General features: G+C 50.9%; 2 protein-coding genes across 2 annotated transcripts in view; both read left to right on the top strand.

Moving 5' to 3' along the window:
- Positions 1-7,065, top strand: part of ENPP7 (ectonucleotide pyrophosphatase/phosphodiesterase 7) — a 39,927-nt gene extending 32,862 nt beyond the window's left edge. Inside the window, exon 5 of the mRNA XM_068977511.1 lies at positions 6,854-7,065. Coding sequence (XP_068833612.1) covers positions 6,854-7,065 — 212 coding nt within the window. The remainder of the gene's footprint in view (positions 1-6,853) is intronic.
- Positions 7,066-7,445: 380 nt separating this feature from the next.
- Positions 7,446-13,742, top strand: CBX2 (chromobox 2). The gene is made up of 5 exons (XM_068979066.1): positions 7,446-7,530; positions 7,602-7,645; positions 8,719-8,784; positions 11,158-11,263; positions 12,438-13,742. Exons 1-5 carry the CDS (start codon positions 7,459-7,461, stop codon positions 13,740-13,742), a joined length of 1,593 nt encoding a protein of 530 aa, XP_068835167.1. The 5' UTR covers positions 7,446-7,458.
- The last annotated feature ends 692 nt before the right edge of the window (positions 13,743-14,434 follow it).

The following is a 14,434-nucleotide window of genomic DNA, read 5'->3' as shown; positions in this document are numbered from 1 at the left end:
AAAAACAGCAGCGTGCAGAACAGCCTTAGTGCACTACCATCCGTGTGATCAAAAGAAACCAGTGGGACCCTGGGGCAAGAGGAAATGCTCCACACACCCTTGCTGGTTCAGGTGCCCCTGGAAGAAAACCTAGGAAGAGGTAGCATTTGTTGCTTCCAGAGTGAAGAATCATACTGCTGGAGACAGGAAGGGGAAAGGGAGCTTTTTCAGTATCTGTCTGAAATGGCAACCCACTCCAGTATTCCTGCCTGGAAAATCCCATGGACAGAGGATCCTGGCAGGCTATCTAGTCCAGAGGCTTGCAAAGAGTCAGACGTGACTGAGCATGCACACACACACACTCTGAACCTTTGGGCAGCAGGGCACGTCTCACTCTCCTTGCTGAGTCGACAGCCACGAAGGTCCACAGTGGTGGAGGAACAGAGCTGGAGGCTGGGGACCTGGCGAGATGCTGCCCAGCAAAAGCAGGGGATCAGCCTTGGACACATCGAACTGGATATTCCCATCATCCTCTGGGCACGCCATGCTCACCTGCAATGTGGAATTTTCTTGGTGCATTCTGTTTTAACATTCCTAGTCTCCAAATGCAATCCCTCTGATTATCATTGAGATTTTTGCCAACAAGAAGCAGGAAAATGGCTTTTTCAAAAAAGGTGTGTCCTGGGGACTTCCCATGGTGGTCCAATGGCTAAGACTCCAGGCTCCCAATGCAGGGGGCCCGGGTTCAATTCCTGGTCAGGGAAATAGGTCCCACATGCTGCAACTAAGACCCAGTGCAGTCAGGTAAATAAATAAACACTTTATACTAAAAATTTTTAAATAAAATGAAAACTGTGTGTCCTTTGAAGTTATCTTCATAGTCTCTCACCAAAGCAACAGGATTAAAGACAGAAACATAAATCTCTTGTCTTGTGAGACCTGAGCAACATTTCTTTGTTTGGGTTCTTTTAGACAAGAAGTAACCCAGCTAAAGAAGGGAGTGAAATAGAGCATACATTTGATTCAGAGGGGGATTTGTAACCCAATTCTCAGATCCATCACTCCTGAAACCCCTGGGTTTATCAATGGTACCCAAAGGATGTGTAGAGGATGTTCATGATCACCTCCAGCATCCAGGGAGAACAATTAGCAACCTCATGATGTATATTTGTTTACCGCTTTGAATCTCCAAACTAATTACTGATTTTTAAGTAAGGGCTTCACACTAAATTTTAAAACTTTTACTTGTAAGTTATTGTTAAATTTGTGAAAATAATGGATTTCACACTGGGAAACCGCACTCATAAAGTCTTTTTTACACGTGAACAATCCTGTACCAGGCAAAGATCTTGAAAAAAAAAAGCAGATGTGGGACGCGCAACAGACGTGACTAATTTGTGTTTGAGTGCCACTGAAACCGGCTAAGCATTAAACACTTTCAGAAATGCCCTAAACGGACTTATACCTCCTGGAGTTGCTAAGAATGTGGGGACAAAAGCAACCCTATCTACCTGGGGTGGAAGTGTAAATCAGTGCAGGCCCTTGGGGTACACTTTGACAATAGCCAACAAAAAACATGTAGACTCATTGTCCTTGAGTGCAGCATCTAGGCATGCCATCCCAGGGATGTGCTAGCATCTTGCACATGCAAAGATAGAGATGTTCAACCAGTCACAATGGCCATCCTCAAAAAGTCTACAAATAATAAATGCTGCAAAGGGTATGGAGAAAAGGGGACCCTCCTACACTGTTGGTGGCAATGTAAACTGGTGCAGCCACTATGGAAAACACTATGAAGTTTCATTAAAAAAAACTAAAGATAGAGTTACCATATGATCCAGCAATCTCACTCCTAGAGAAAATCTCATATCCAGAGAAAACTCTAATTCAAAAAGATACACACACTCCAGCGTTCACAGCAGCACTATTTACAATACCAGGACATGGAAGCAACCTGAATGCCCATTGACAGATAAATGGATAAAGCAGATGTGATACATATACACAGTGGAATACTACTCAGCCATAAAAATGAATTAAATAATGCCATTTGCAGCAACATGCATGAACCTAGAGATTGTCATACTAAGCCAAGTCAAGTCACATAGAGAAAAATAAATACCATATGATATCACTTATATGGAAAATCTAAAAAGAAAATTATATAAACGAACTTATTTACAAAACAGAAAGAGACTCACAGACATAGAAAACAAACTTACGGTTACCAAAGGGGAAAGAGGGGGCAGGGATAAACTAGGAGTTTGAAATTAGCAGATACAAACTATTATATACAATATAGATAGGGGCTTCCATGGTGGTCCAGTAATTAAGAATCTGCCTTGCAATACAACAGACACTGGTTCCATCCCTGATCTGGGAAGATCCCACATGCCTCAGGGCACCCAAGCCTGTGTGCCACAACTACTGAAGCCTGTGCTCCTCAACAACAGAAGTCACTGCAACAAGAAGCTCATGCACTTCAACTAGAGAGGAGCCCCCGCTCTCCGAAACTAGAGAAAACCCGTGCAGCAACAAAGACCCACCACAGCTACAAAATGTTTTTAAGAAATAAACAACAAGGTTCTACAGTATAGCACAGGGCACTATATTCAATACCTTGTAGTAAATTATAATGGAAAAGAATCTGAAAAAGAAAATATATACATACAGACAGACACACGCATAACTGAATCGCTTAGCTAGAAGCTAACACAACATTGAAAATCAATTGTACTTCAATTTCAAAAAATAAAGATGTTCTCACTGCACTAGTTGTAAGAAATTAGAATCATGCACTTATATGATTGCAGAATTAATAAATCACACTCTTTAAAAACAAAATCCACATACAACGGAGGTCTCTCACAGAGGGTTGCAGTCTGGTCTCCAAAGCACAATCATAAAGGAGTTGGTTAATTGCTGTTTCCTCCCTCCTACAACAGTGTTCCTTAACCTCCCCAGGCCCCAGGATCCAGGTGAGTCCAGTCTGTGCTCATGTTTAGGGGCCATGGAATAGATTAGGCAGCCTGGGGCGGGTCCCAGGTGCTTGAAAAGCTTCAGCCCTAAAAAAAAAAAAAAAAAAGCTTCAGCCCTGGAGGGCCTACTACGTGCCTGGCTGCCTCACCACTTCCAGATGTGGCCTGCCCGCCCCAACCAGGCGTGTGTAGGAAATGGCAGGAATGGGCTTCATGGCCGCATGACCTGAAGCAATTTAGGATTCCTTCTCCTGTAAAATCTGGGCTGGGACAGGCTGCCCTTTGTAAGAAGTGTTCTAAGCACTGTGAGCCGTAGTAGGCCTCTGGGGTCTCCAAGGTCAGGACCTCTGGGGGTGGGGCCCAAAGGTCAATATTTGCATTGTTTGCCCAGGGGATTCTTAGGCAAACTGAAAGCTTGAGAACTTCTGCAAGGGCCCTAACTGTGCTTATTTTAACTTGAGTTCTGATACATAAACACTGTGTGTCACGTACGTATAATATTTATCCACTGCATATACAGAGTCAGCATCACATAACACGGCTCGTCTGTAAGTTACTTCCGTCTTGCAAATGTGAGGGGACCTGGCTGGGGGACATTTTAAGGTCGTGCAATGTATTATATATATCCTGAGTTTCTCCCATGCAGACCATTGAGTGTGTATCTGGTATGGATGGTGTTACTCCTTTCAGTCAACTCTGATTACAGTAACGAGACAGTATTTCAAAACTGTTTTGTAAGACATTGATCTTGTTCAGCCAACAAGAGTGTCTGACTCTTTTGCAACCCCATGGACTGTAGCCCGCCAGGGTCCTCTGTCTGTGGGATTTCTCAGGCAAGAATAAGTGGGTTGCCACTTCCTTCCTTCAGTCCCAACCCAGGGATTGAACCTGCGTCTCTTGTGTCTCCTGCACTGGCAGGCAGGTTCTTTACCATAGACGGTTGATGGTTTAGTCACCAAGTTGCATCCTACTCTGGCAATCCCATGAACTGTAGCCCGCCAGGCTCCCATGTCCATGAGATTTCCCAGGCAAGAATACTGGAGTGGGTTGACATTTCCTTCTCCAGGGGATCTTCCTGACCCCGGAACTGAACCTAGGTCTCCTGCATTGCAGGCAGATGCTTTACTGACTAAGCCACCTGGGAATTCCTTTGTAAGACGTTGCCAGTGTTATTTAGTTTTAACTGCCAAAGCTGACAGATCAAGGGTACTTGCTTCACCTCAATTCCTGACTTTTCCATCAACTTGAGAATAATATTGTCACGTCCGTCATTCACTTCGTGCCTCAGTATCTTTGCTTGCAGATCCATAAGGGCAGCATGAAAATATAAAACTTTTCTTAGGGGTATTTCTGACATTAATTAGTTCATATTTTTCATTGCCACTGTCACTTGCATTAAAAAAAATGGCATTAAATGGAGTATGTATGTTTACCTATATGTCTGTATTGTTAAATCTTTTTTGTGTTTCAAACATTCTTAGACAGTAAAGCATAAATGGGAATGTAATAAGTTATTCATGTTCCAAGATTAAGTAAGTACATTACTTTCTTAGAAAATATGTTTATAGTCCTTGCATTCCTAAGGATGTATACTGCCCAATACTGAACCACTAACTGTTCTGTGTTGTGCTTAGTCACTCAGTCATGTCCAACTCTTTGCAACCCCATGGACTGTAGCCCATCAGGCTCCTCTGTCCATGGAGATTCTCCAGGCAAGAATACTACTAGAGTGGGTTGCCATGCCCTCCTCCAGAGGATCTTCCCAACCCAGGAATCGAACCCAGGTCTCCCGAACTGCAGGCAGATTCTTTACCATCTAAGCCATCAGGGAAGCCCTAACCACTAGCTTATGCATGGCTATTTAAATTTAATTTATTAAAAATAAAATAAAGGGACTTCCCTGGCAGTTCAGCAGTTAAGACACCACACTTTCAATGTAGTGGGCTCGGGTTCAAGCCCTGTTCATGGAACTAAGATCCCACGTGCCATGAGGTGCGGCATTAAAAAAAAAAAAAAAATTAAAACATAATTCCTCAGCAGCACATTTCAGATGTTCACTAGCCACAGATGGCTGGTGACTAACACACTGAAGCACACGAACATAAGGCATTTCCAACATTTCCATCCTCTCTGAAAGTTCTACTAGATAGCACTGTTACAGACTCTATACTATATCCAGTCATGTCTAGATGACAGCAAATGCTGGGGAACCATTTGTTGAATGAACAAGAAAATAATTAGCTCTAATTTGTCTTAATAATTCTTAAATGTGACAGTCAAGACAGAATCAGCTTTAGCACAAACCCATGTTTTGACACAACTGGATTAGCTGGAATCATTCCTTGATTCTGCCAACTTCCAGTTTTGTTTTTAAGGAACACTTCACAAATTTTGGATCATATCTCACCCTATTTATCTGAGAATTTAATTCTAGTCAAATCTGTCATATTTGTTTCTCCCAATAAATCACCTAAATCACCTAAACATTATTTGACCCAAACTGGGTGGCCCCAGTTGGATAGACGATATATGTATTAAATCTTCCAGGAAATCGATTTTTTTTTTCCCCAGTGAGTTGGCATCAAATTCTAGACAAATTTATTTCTCAGAGGAAGAAAGAATTCTCTTAAGTTTTCTTAAAAAAAAAAAAGCAAGTATCCCAGGATACCATATATCATCAAGAGGAAAGTGGAAACTTCCAGGGCAAAAACCTCACACCCAAGATGAATTCTGCAAAGAAATTGAGTTGAAACTGATCCAGCTATTTGTTGGATTACAATAAATACACCTTTGGTATCAGCCCCACAGTTTACTGCCTGGCTCCAGAAGATGAGGATACAAAAAGAGCTAGAAATTGTACACAGCTTTCTTTATCCCAGGAGTGCAGGTTTTACCCCAAAAGAGGGATTCCAGGCTGCAGCTCCTCCAAAGTAAGCAATCAAATCCCCCTCCAAGCAATCTTCTTCTTCCCCACCTCCTTTACAAACAATATCTGAGTTTGCAAATGTTACCCAAGTTCCCTACAGGATTATCAAAGGACTGTAACCTATTTAACCAAATAAACTGAAGAACATGCCAAAAACTGAAAGATGGGCTCCTGCAGTTCCAAATTTTCTATAGTAGGCCTTTCCCGCAACAATTTTCCTGCAGAATCTTTTATAAATATGGTTTTAATGATTAAAATTACACTGACAGTCTACTGCAACAAGAAATGGCTTTTCGATTTGCTCAACACAGAGAGTACTTTGCAGCTGCGCCCAAGGGAAAGGCAAAACCAGAAAATGAATTTTGTGTTAAATTGTACTGATGTGAAAAAAGTTAGCACTAACGTATTACTATATTAACTTTAATAACGCTACCTTTATTACTCATTTGACTTGCTCTGATTCAACAGCTAAATGATTTAAGCGGAAAGTTACTCATGGAACACTGTTCTCAACAGCATAAAAGGGTCATTGCCGAAGATGACCCTACAGGACTCCCGGGCACCCCTAACTCTAAACGCGGTCAAGTCCTCTCTGCCGCATGCAACTGATCCAACAGATACCCACTGCCAAATCCTAGCGGACCCATTAATGACTTAGTCCTAGGTTAGAACCATCTCCTCAAATTTCGATCTCTTCCCCGCCACGTTCATTTTCTTAAAATTATGAAACAAAATATTTAAAAGGTGCAGTTGCTTTCCCGCTACGTGCGCCTTAAAACTTGGGGATTGGGTACCACTCTTAACAAAGTAAGAAGGAAGAGCAGTTCGTTTCAGCTGATTCATTTTCCTCTCTGCCTTTGGAGGGGAAAGTTGGGCTGCTCTGTTTTTGCTGCTCACCTCTTCCCCTCGTATTTTGTCTCCCATTCCTTCCCCACCCCCTTCCAGCCCGTTTCGCTCCCGCGCAAAATAGTCCGACCGCTCGAGACCAAGTTCAAAAATGCGGAGGGCACCTGGGCCCTCCGCGCTCCAAGCAGCGCCCCTCGGGGGCAGGGGCAGGAAGCAGCCGCCTTCGCCGCATCCCAGCTTCCCCCATTCGGGCCAGAACAATGGCTTTTTGCCCGGAAAACGAAGTTCGGCGGAGGCCGGGCGAGCTCCGCAGACCAAGCGGGACTTGGCCGGTGATCGCCAGGTCAGAAAAAGGGAGGCGCTTCCTTCTTCCTCGCTAGGGACCTGCCCTAGCTCGGTGGACCCCCACACGCCACCCGTGCCCCCAGCCCAGCCAGACCAAGCGCGCGCGGGACCCCCGCCCCGGGCGCGAAGCCGAGCCCGCCGTGAACAATGCGCTCCCCGCCTCCTGGCACCGCCCCCACGCGCTCATTGGCCCGCTCCGGAACAGGGCGGCCCGCGGGGGCGGGTGGCGGGCTGGGGCGCGCGGGGTGCGGCGGCGGTGCGCGTGCGCGGGGCGGGCCTGCGCGGGGCGGGGGCGGTGCTTTGTGTGCGGCTGGCAGGGCGCGCGGCGGCTGTGGCTGTGCGGGGAGCGGCAGGCGCCGCGGTCGGGGCGGGGCGCGCGGCAGCATGGAGGAGCTGAGCAGCGTGGGCGAGCAGGTCTTCGCCGCCGAGTGCATCTTGAGCAAGCGGCTCCGCAAGGTGCGTGCGGCCCGGCCCGCGCCCGCCCGTGCCCGCCCACCCCGGCTCACGCGCCTCTTCTCTCCCTGCAGGGCAAGCTGGAGTACCTGGTCAAGTGGCGCGGCTGGTCCTCCAAGTGAGTCCCCAACAATGCGGTGCCCGCCTTCCCGCCCGCGCCACCTCGGTGTGTGGTGGGAGAGAGGCGTGGGTTCCTCGCCCGCGCCGTCGGGGGGCGTCCGCGCGCCCGGCGGGAAGTTTGCGGGGGGCTCTGTGGGCTCCTCGAGTTTGGCGGTTAGGGGACGCCCAGCGTGCGCGGGGTGCCCTTTGTTTACAAGCCCGCGGGGCGCGGGGCTGGGCGGCCTCCCCGGAAGCCCCTCCGGCCCTACCAGCTCCGCTCCGGGCTCCCGGGCCGCCTCTCCCCACGCCTGGCCCGCGCCCCTCCGGCGCCGCGCGTTCCTCCCGCGCCCATTTGTTGCATACGCCCCCGCCCGCCTCAGCCGTCCCCGCGAGACTCCAGCCCCCCTCCTCTAGTCCGTATTTTCCCCGGCTGTAACCTGAGCTTTCTATTCATGGATGTAGGGCTCTTTTTTTTTTTTTTTTTTTTTTCTCTCTTTCCCCTCTTAATGGAAGGGAGGGAACTTGGCATCCCGGAAGGGGCTCTATTTACGGGCGATTCGCGCAGACCCAGTTCCCCATTCTTCCCGGACCCCACTTTTCTTTCTTTGCTTTCCCCTCCGGGTTCCCCGGCCGGCGTTGGCCTGGATGCCAGGAACATTGTTCTTAATCTTTGGGCTGCGTTTCTGTGCCCCTAAGCGTCCCCCTCTCAGCATCCTGTAGGGAGCATTCCCTTCCCTTCCCTCCCTGGCTCCGGGCCAGGGTTTGGGGTCTTCCCTTTCTGCAACTTTGCTTTTTATTGGGATTTGTTTTCTTCCTGTGGGAGGCTGTAGAGTCCTCCTGAGGCCGGGTGTTAATTGGGGGTGGAGCCAATGGTTTCCCTTTGAGTTTGAGGACATGGTGTTGGCTTCAGAGCTCAGTGTCCCAGGAGTTCATCCTAGACATGGGTGAGACCTTGGGGAACAATCCCCATACCTCGGTTGCCTGGCTGCCAGCAGGCATCAGGGAACAGTGGGGCAACCCCACTTGGGCTGGTTTCGGAAGTGGTTGGTCACTGCCTAGAACTTTAAGATGTCCTGTTCTTTGCTTTTCCAGACACAACAGCTGGGAGCCAGAGGAAAATATCCTGGACCCGAGGCTGCTCTTGGCCTTCCAGAAGAAGTGAGAAAGTTAATCAACCTGTGGGAGGGGGAAGCCAGTTGGGGGGACCCTGGCCTGTCACATGGTCTTTCAGGGCAGTGCTGGCCCTCCAGAGTTCCTGGGCTTGGGCTGTAGTTTGAAGTCCCAGGTGAGTCGTCTTCCTCCCTTCCCTCGGAGGGCCGGCACTGTGTCCAGATCTTGGGAATCCCTGAGTAAGTGTTACTTTTGGTCTTTGTGACAGACTTGCCAAAATGAACCTTCTTGGACATCCTTTGTGAAAAGTTCTGGCTTCTCTTCTTGGTCTTTGCTGTTGACTAGTTTGCAAACAGCACTAATAAAAACCAGGATGGCAGGTTTGCCCTAAAATATGCAGACCTGGCCTCCCAGTCCTCATGCGTGGATTGAGCAAAAGAAGGCTCACAGAGGGAACAGGAACACACAGCAGAAAGCTACACCTACCATGGTGTGTCTGGACCAAGAGCAGCACGTTTATTTTTTTTCTGTGCTGCAAAACAGCTGGTCCCAAGTGAGCACCATGGGGGCCCCCTCACCAGTCTCAGGGGCTGAATTTGCTTCTGTAATTCAAGATGTCATATCTATTTTTAGGTAGGAGACTTGGGTTAAGAGAAGCCTGTTTGAGATACAGGGGAAAGTGTGGTGAGTGGCTTGTGATGGCATAAGGTTCCAGGGAATTCCAGAGCAGGCTGGTGGGGGTAAGGTGTGGGAATTGCCCTATTGGTTGTTGCTGTTTAGTCACTAAGTCGTGTCTGACTCTTTTGCGACCCCATGGACTATAGTCCACCAGGCTTCTCTGTCGATGGGATTTCCTAGGCGAGAATACTGGAGCAAGTTGCCATTTCCTTCTCCAGGGGATCTTTCTGACCCAGGAAGTGAATCCAAATCTCCTGCATTAGCAGACAGATTCTTTACCACTGAGCCACCAGGGAAACCCCTTACCCTGTTGGTAGAGGTTGATAAATTAAGTGCCCAAAAGCTTTCTCAGATGGGGTCAATCCAGCCAGCTGTTCTCTGTTGGTTCAACCTATGTCCACCATGTTTTTTGCTCGAGCAAGACGTTTTGGGTCTTCTCAGACGGGCCTTGGCAATGAGGGGAAAAGCAAGAGATTTCTGTCTGGGTTGAGAGAGAAGACAGTGAGCATATGCTTGCCTCGATACCTTTGGAAAACTTACCAGCAGGCTTGCTGCCTGCTATTTAATTCATAACTAAAGTGCTATAGGTCCCAAGGGGTGGGAGCTGGTACCTTTTCCTGTAAGTGTCCTGATTGTCCAGAGAGTGTGTGTCCTTCAGTTCACTTTTACATACAGGCAGGAACTGAGGTTAGCAGATGTCACAGAGATAGATGCAAGAGTTTGAAAGAACCATGGGGTGCTCTGGTTTACATCACAGGGGAGGTAAAACTGGGAGGTGGGTGCTCTGCCTTGTTCTCTTCACCCCCAGAGATTCCCCTGGGATCTAAGAACTGGTGGTTATTTGTTTGGTGTGGGGATGTGGTCTTTGACTGTCAGGGGAAGTCCAGATTCTGGGCCCAAGGGTACAGGTTAATGTGTCAGCGGAGACCCATGAGTGCTCCTGTCCTTTTAGGAGACAGGCTGGGGCTGCTCTAAGAGATCACCTTATAGGCGCCGATGAGATGGAGTTTGCCCATTTTAATTACCAGGAAACTACTTCAGATAGAGCCTCTTCCCCTGGGGTAGCCTGGAATACACGCTTTGGGGTGGTGGGTGGGGGCTGCTCTTTTGGCCTCTGACCCCGAGTCATGGAGCTAGTTAACACTGTCCTGCCTTGAGTTCCAGCCACCACGCAGTCAGATGCCGCCAGTACTTCCATCAGAGCAGAGTCTAGGAACAGAAAGAACCAGAAAAAGGAAACAGGGAAAGAAATATATGCTGGGAGCACTGGCTCTGGGTAAGACTGTGGGGAAGATGACCCCTTGGTTACCCCGGTGCTCCCATGACTGAGATTTTATGCAGGAGGTAGAGAGGTGGAGAGTGGAGGGCAGTGGTCCTCTCTTCCCTGGCCCTGGACTCTCTTGTTTGGACTGAGAAAGTTGGACCACGTGGCCGTGAAAGCTCCTTCTAGTGGCATTGTAGAATTTCTGCTGTACCATCTCCCTGCAGATGTGCGCAAAGTTGTTTTAAGAGGAGTCAGAGAAAACTGGGAATAATTCTTTTCCCAGCTTTGCTTGGATTTCTTGACTTGTCTTTACTGAAATGTAAATGAACTGGATCTGCACCTCTGCCTTGGATGTGTTCATTAACAGGGTATGTTTTTGCAGGGAAACTGGTGATAAGCTACCTGGGGGGATTTGAAACCATAGGGTTCCAGGATATCCGAAGGAAAAGTCTGTGACTCTGATTGCTGATTGTCTTCAGGGAACACGAGAAGGAGGTGCAGAACCGGAAGAGAGGCAAGCGGCCCAGGGGCAGGCCGAGGAAGCACACCGTGATGTCCTCCTGCAGCCGACACTCCAAGCTCAAGGTGGGTGGCTACTGCCCTGGATTTGGCAGCTTACCCCCAGGTGCTGGCTCTCTGCCGGCCCAGTGAGAAGTGGTGGCAGGAGGGTTGCGGGCTTGGGGGAAGGAGGCCAGCTGGCATCTCCACGCCAAGTCTTTCCCTTGCTCAGAAGACTTGGCTCTGCTCCCCCCTGGACTGCCACTCTGAGGCTCTGCCAGCAGGGGGCAACAGTGAACCTCAGTTCTCCACCTCCTGCCCTGTCCCTCTGGGGTGGCTGAGTACCACCCCTACCCCAGCTGGTTCCCTACTCTGGTGAGGTCCACTCTGTGCTACCTTCTCACCTCCAGTGGCTTACAAGGAACAAAAAACAGGACACGTGTATACAGTAGGTACTCATAGGTGTGCCAAGTAGGCACACCTGCACACATGCCTGGGCTCCATGGCACAGCTGCAAGATCAGATGTGTCTCTGATTTCTCTCTTGAAGGCACTGGCCTCCAGGCCTGAACGCACACATTGGCTTTGAGAAGCGGCACCAAGGTGGGGAGCCGGCCAGGCAAGGAGACCCCAGACTCCCTGGGCTTGATTCCATCATCCCCAGTTTGGGGCAGAAGAGCTTTGTGGCCAAGAGCAGGTGTTGACTCAGTCTCCCTAAAGCATGCCTTTACACAGGGACCTGAGAACCAGGAAGGTGTTCCAAATTAGTGTTTGGGATGACACCCAGAGGATGTAGAGGGCAGTGGTTTGTTTTCCTATGTGCTGGAAGGGTCTGAAGGGATCATCTTTGGAAACGGAGAGATTGAAGCAAGATGTCCTGGTCGCAGAGCCTTTGCACACACTGCTTCACTCCACCCTGCTCCTCTGAGACACGTGAATCGTGCTGTTCTGAATTTCCCTATGCCAGGTGTCTACCAAGGGCTGGGAGCTTCTCACAGGCCCCTGGAAAGCCTAGGGCCCAGTGTCAGCCTGCGAATGTTTCTGTCCGTCACTCAGGCTTCTCTTTGTGAACCACCTGTTTTTCTTTGTTCTGTTTCATTTCTAACTGCACTGCTTAAGACATCAGAACTAGACTGTGAGATCGCTCCCTCCTGGCCGCTTCTCTGGTCTGGAAGCTGCAGGAGGGGCTGGCTCCAAGGTGTCCAATGAATGCCCCTGGACACCAGGCTTTAGAAGTGACACCTCATCCTTTGTTGTTGCAGGAGTCTGATGTCCCTTCCAAATCCAAATCCAGCAGCTCTTCCTCTTCCTCCACATCCTCCTCTTCCTCCTCAGAGGAGGAGGAGGACAGCGACCTAGATGCCAAGAGAGGCCCACGGGGCCGCGAGACTCACCCAGTGCCTCAAAAGAAGGCCCAGATCCTGGTAGCCAAGCCCGAACTGAAGGACCCCATCCGGAAGAAGCGGGGCCGCAAGCCCCTGCCCCCAGAGCAGAAGGCGGCCCGGAGGCCCGTGAGCCTGGCCAAGGTGCTAAAGACAGCCCGGAAGGACCTGGGGGCACCCACAGGCAAGCTGCCCCCTCCACTCAGCGCCCCCGTGGCCGGCCTGGCGGCCCTGAAGGCCCATGCCAAGGAGGCTTGCAGTGGCCCCAGTGCCATGGCCACCCCGGAGAATTTGGCCAACCTGATGAAGGGCATGGCCGGCAGCCCCAGCCGTGGGGGCATCAGCTGGCAGAGCTCCATCGTGCACTACATGAACCGGATGAGCCAGAGCCAGGCCCAGGCTGCCGGCAGACTGGCCCTCAGGGCCCCAGCGACCGGCAAGTGTAGCCTCGGGCTGGACCTCAAGATGAGGACGCAGAAGGGGGAGCTGGGGATAAGCCCCCCAGGAAGCAAAGTCCCAAAGGCCCCGAGTGGAGCTGTGGAGCAGAAAACAGGGAGCACAGGAGGGGCCCCGCACGTCCACAGTGGCAACAAGGTCCTTGCTGGGTGCCTGGGCCCCCATCCTGCACCCCCCCAGGAGCTAAGCCTTCAGGTCTTGGACTTACAGAGTGTCAAGAATGGCACACCAGCAGGGGGCATGGTCGCCCGCCACACCTCAGCCACCAAGGGCGTTCCTGCCACCAACCCAGCCACTGGGAAGGGTGCCGGGGGCGGCCCCACTGCAGGAAGTGGGACCGGCCTGCCCACCGATGTCAGCAAGGGTGAGAAGCTGGTCTCCAGGGCGGCCGCCATGCCCACCCCTGCAGGCAAGAGGGACTGTGGGAAGGGCAGTGCAGCCCCCGGGCAGGAGGGCCACCCGACATCGGGAGATGCGCGGAAGACAGCCGCGCTCTCTGAGATGAGTACCGGTGAGGAGAACAGCAGCTCCGACTCGGATCCTGACTCAGCCTCCCTCCCCAGCGCCGGGCAGAACCTCTCCGTGTCCGTCCAGACTAGCCAGGACTGGAAACCCACCCGCAGCCTCATCGAGCATGTCTTCGTCACCGACGTCACTGCCAACCTCATCACCGTTACGGTGAAGGAGTCTCCCACCAGTGTGGGCTTCTTCAACCTGAGACATTACTGACGCCGCCCGGCTGCCCTGGCTCCCCTGCCCTCCTCTGGCCTCTGGCTTTGCTTTGATACGTGGCTTGCATCCCAGATCCTCTCCAGGGGCCGGTGGCCTCCTTCAGGGGCAGGCTTGGGTGGGAACTCCCCTGGGCCCAGCCTTCCCTGTGACTTTAGCAGGGGAGGCACCATGATGCCTTGCTGCCTGGCCTTTACCCTTGTTCCTACCTCTGGGCCTTTGCATTGCTCCCCATTTGCCTCAGGAAGTCTCGGTGGCCGCCTGAGGCTCAGTGAAATGTTCCCAACACATCCTGTGTTTCTTAAGCCCGACCACGTTCGCTATTTGAACTGCCTTTGTGGTCTGTGATGACAGCGGTGGTCAGCTTGCCTCCCCATCTCCCCTGGGCACGGGTATTAAGAGGAAGGGTCTTCTCCAGGTCCAGCTTGGCTGTTCACGCCAGTGGCTGGAAGAGAGGGTTGCTTAAGGCTGGGGGGAGTTAAGGCCTCGGGGGTGCCACTCCTAGGAGGACTCTGCTCAGGGTGTGGGAGGAGCGGGGAAGGGAGCATGCTGGTCAGAACCTCCCACTCAGAGCAACGCCTGAGCCAGCACAGGTAAGGACACTGTTCTCCTCCCTGTCTCTGCTCTCACCTCAGACAGCTGAGGGCTTGTGGCCTTAACACTAGCCATCAGGCACGGCAGTTGGGATCAGG

The sequence above is a fragment of the Capricornis sumatraensis genome, chromosome 8, assembly GCF_032405125.1.
Source record: "Capricornis sumatraensis isolate serow.1 chromosome 8, serow.2, whole genome shotgun sequence".
Lineage (NCBI taxonomy): Eukaryota > Metazoa > Chordata > Mammalia > Artiodactyla > Bovidae > Capricornis > Capricornis sumatraensis.
This window is presented reverse-complemented; position numbering and strand designations above follow the sequence as displayed.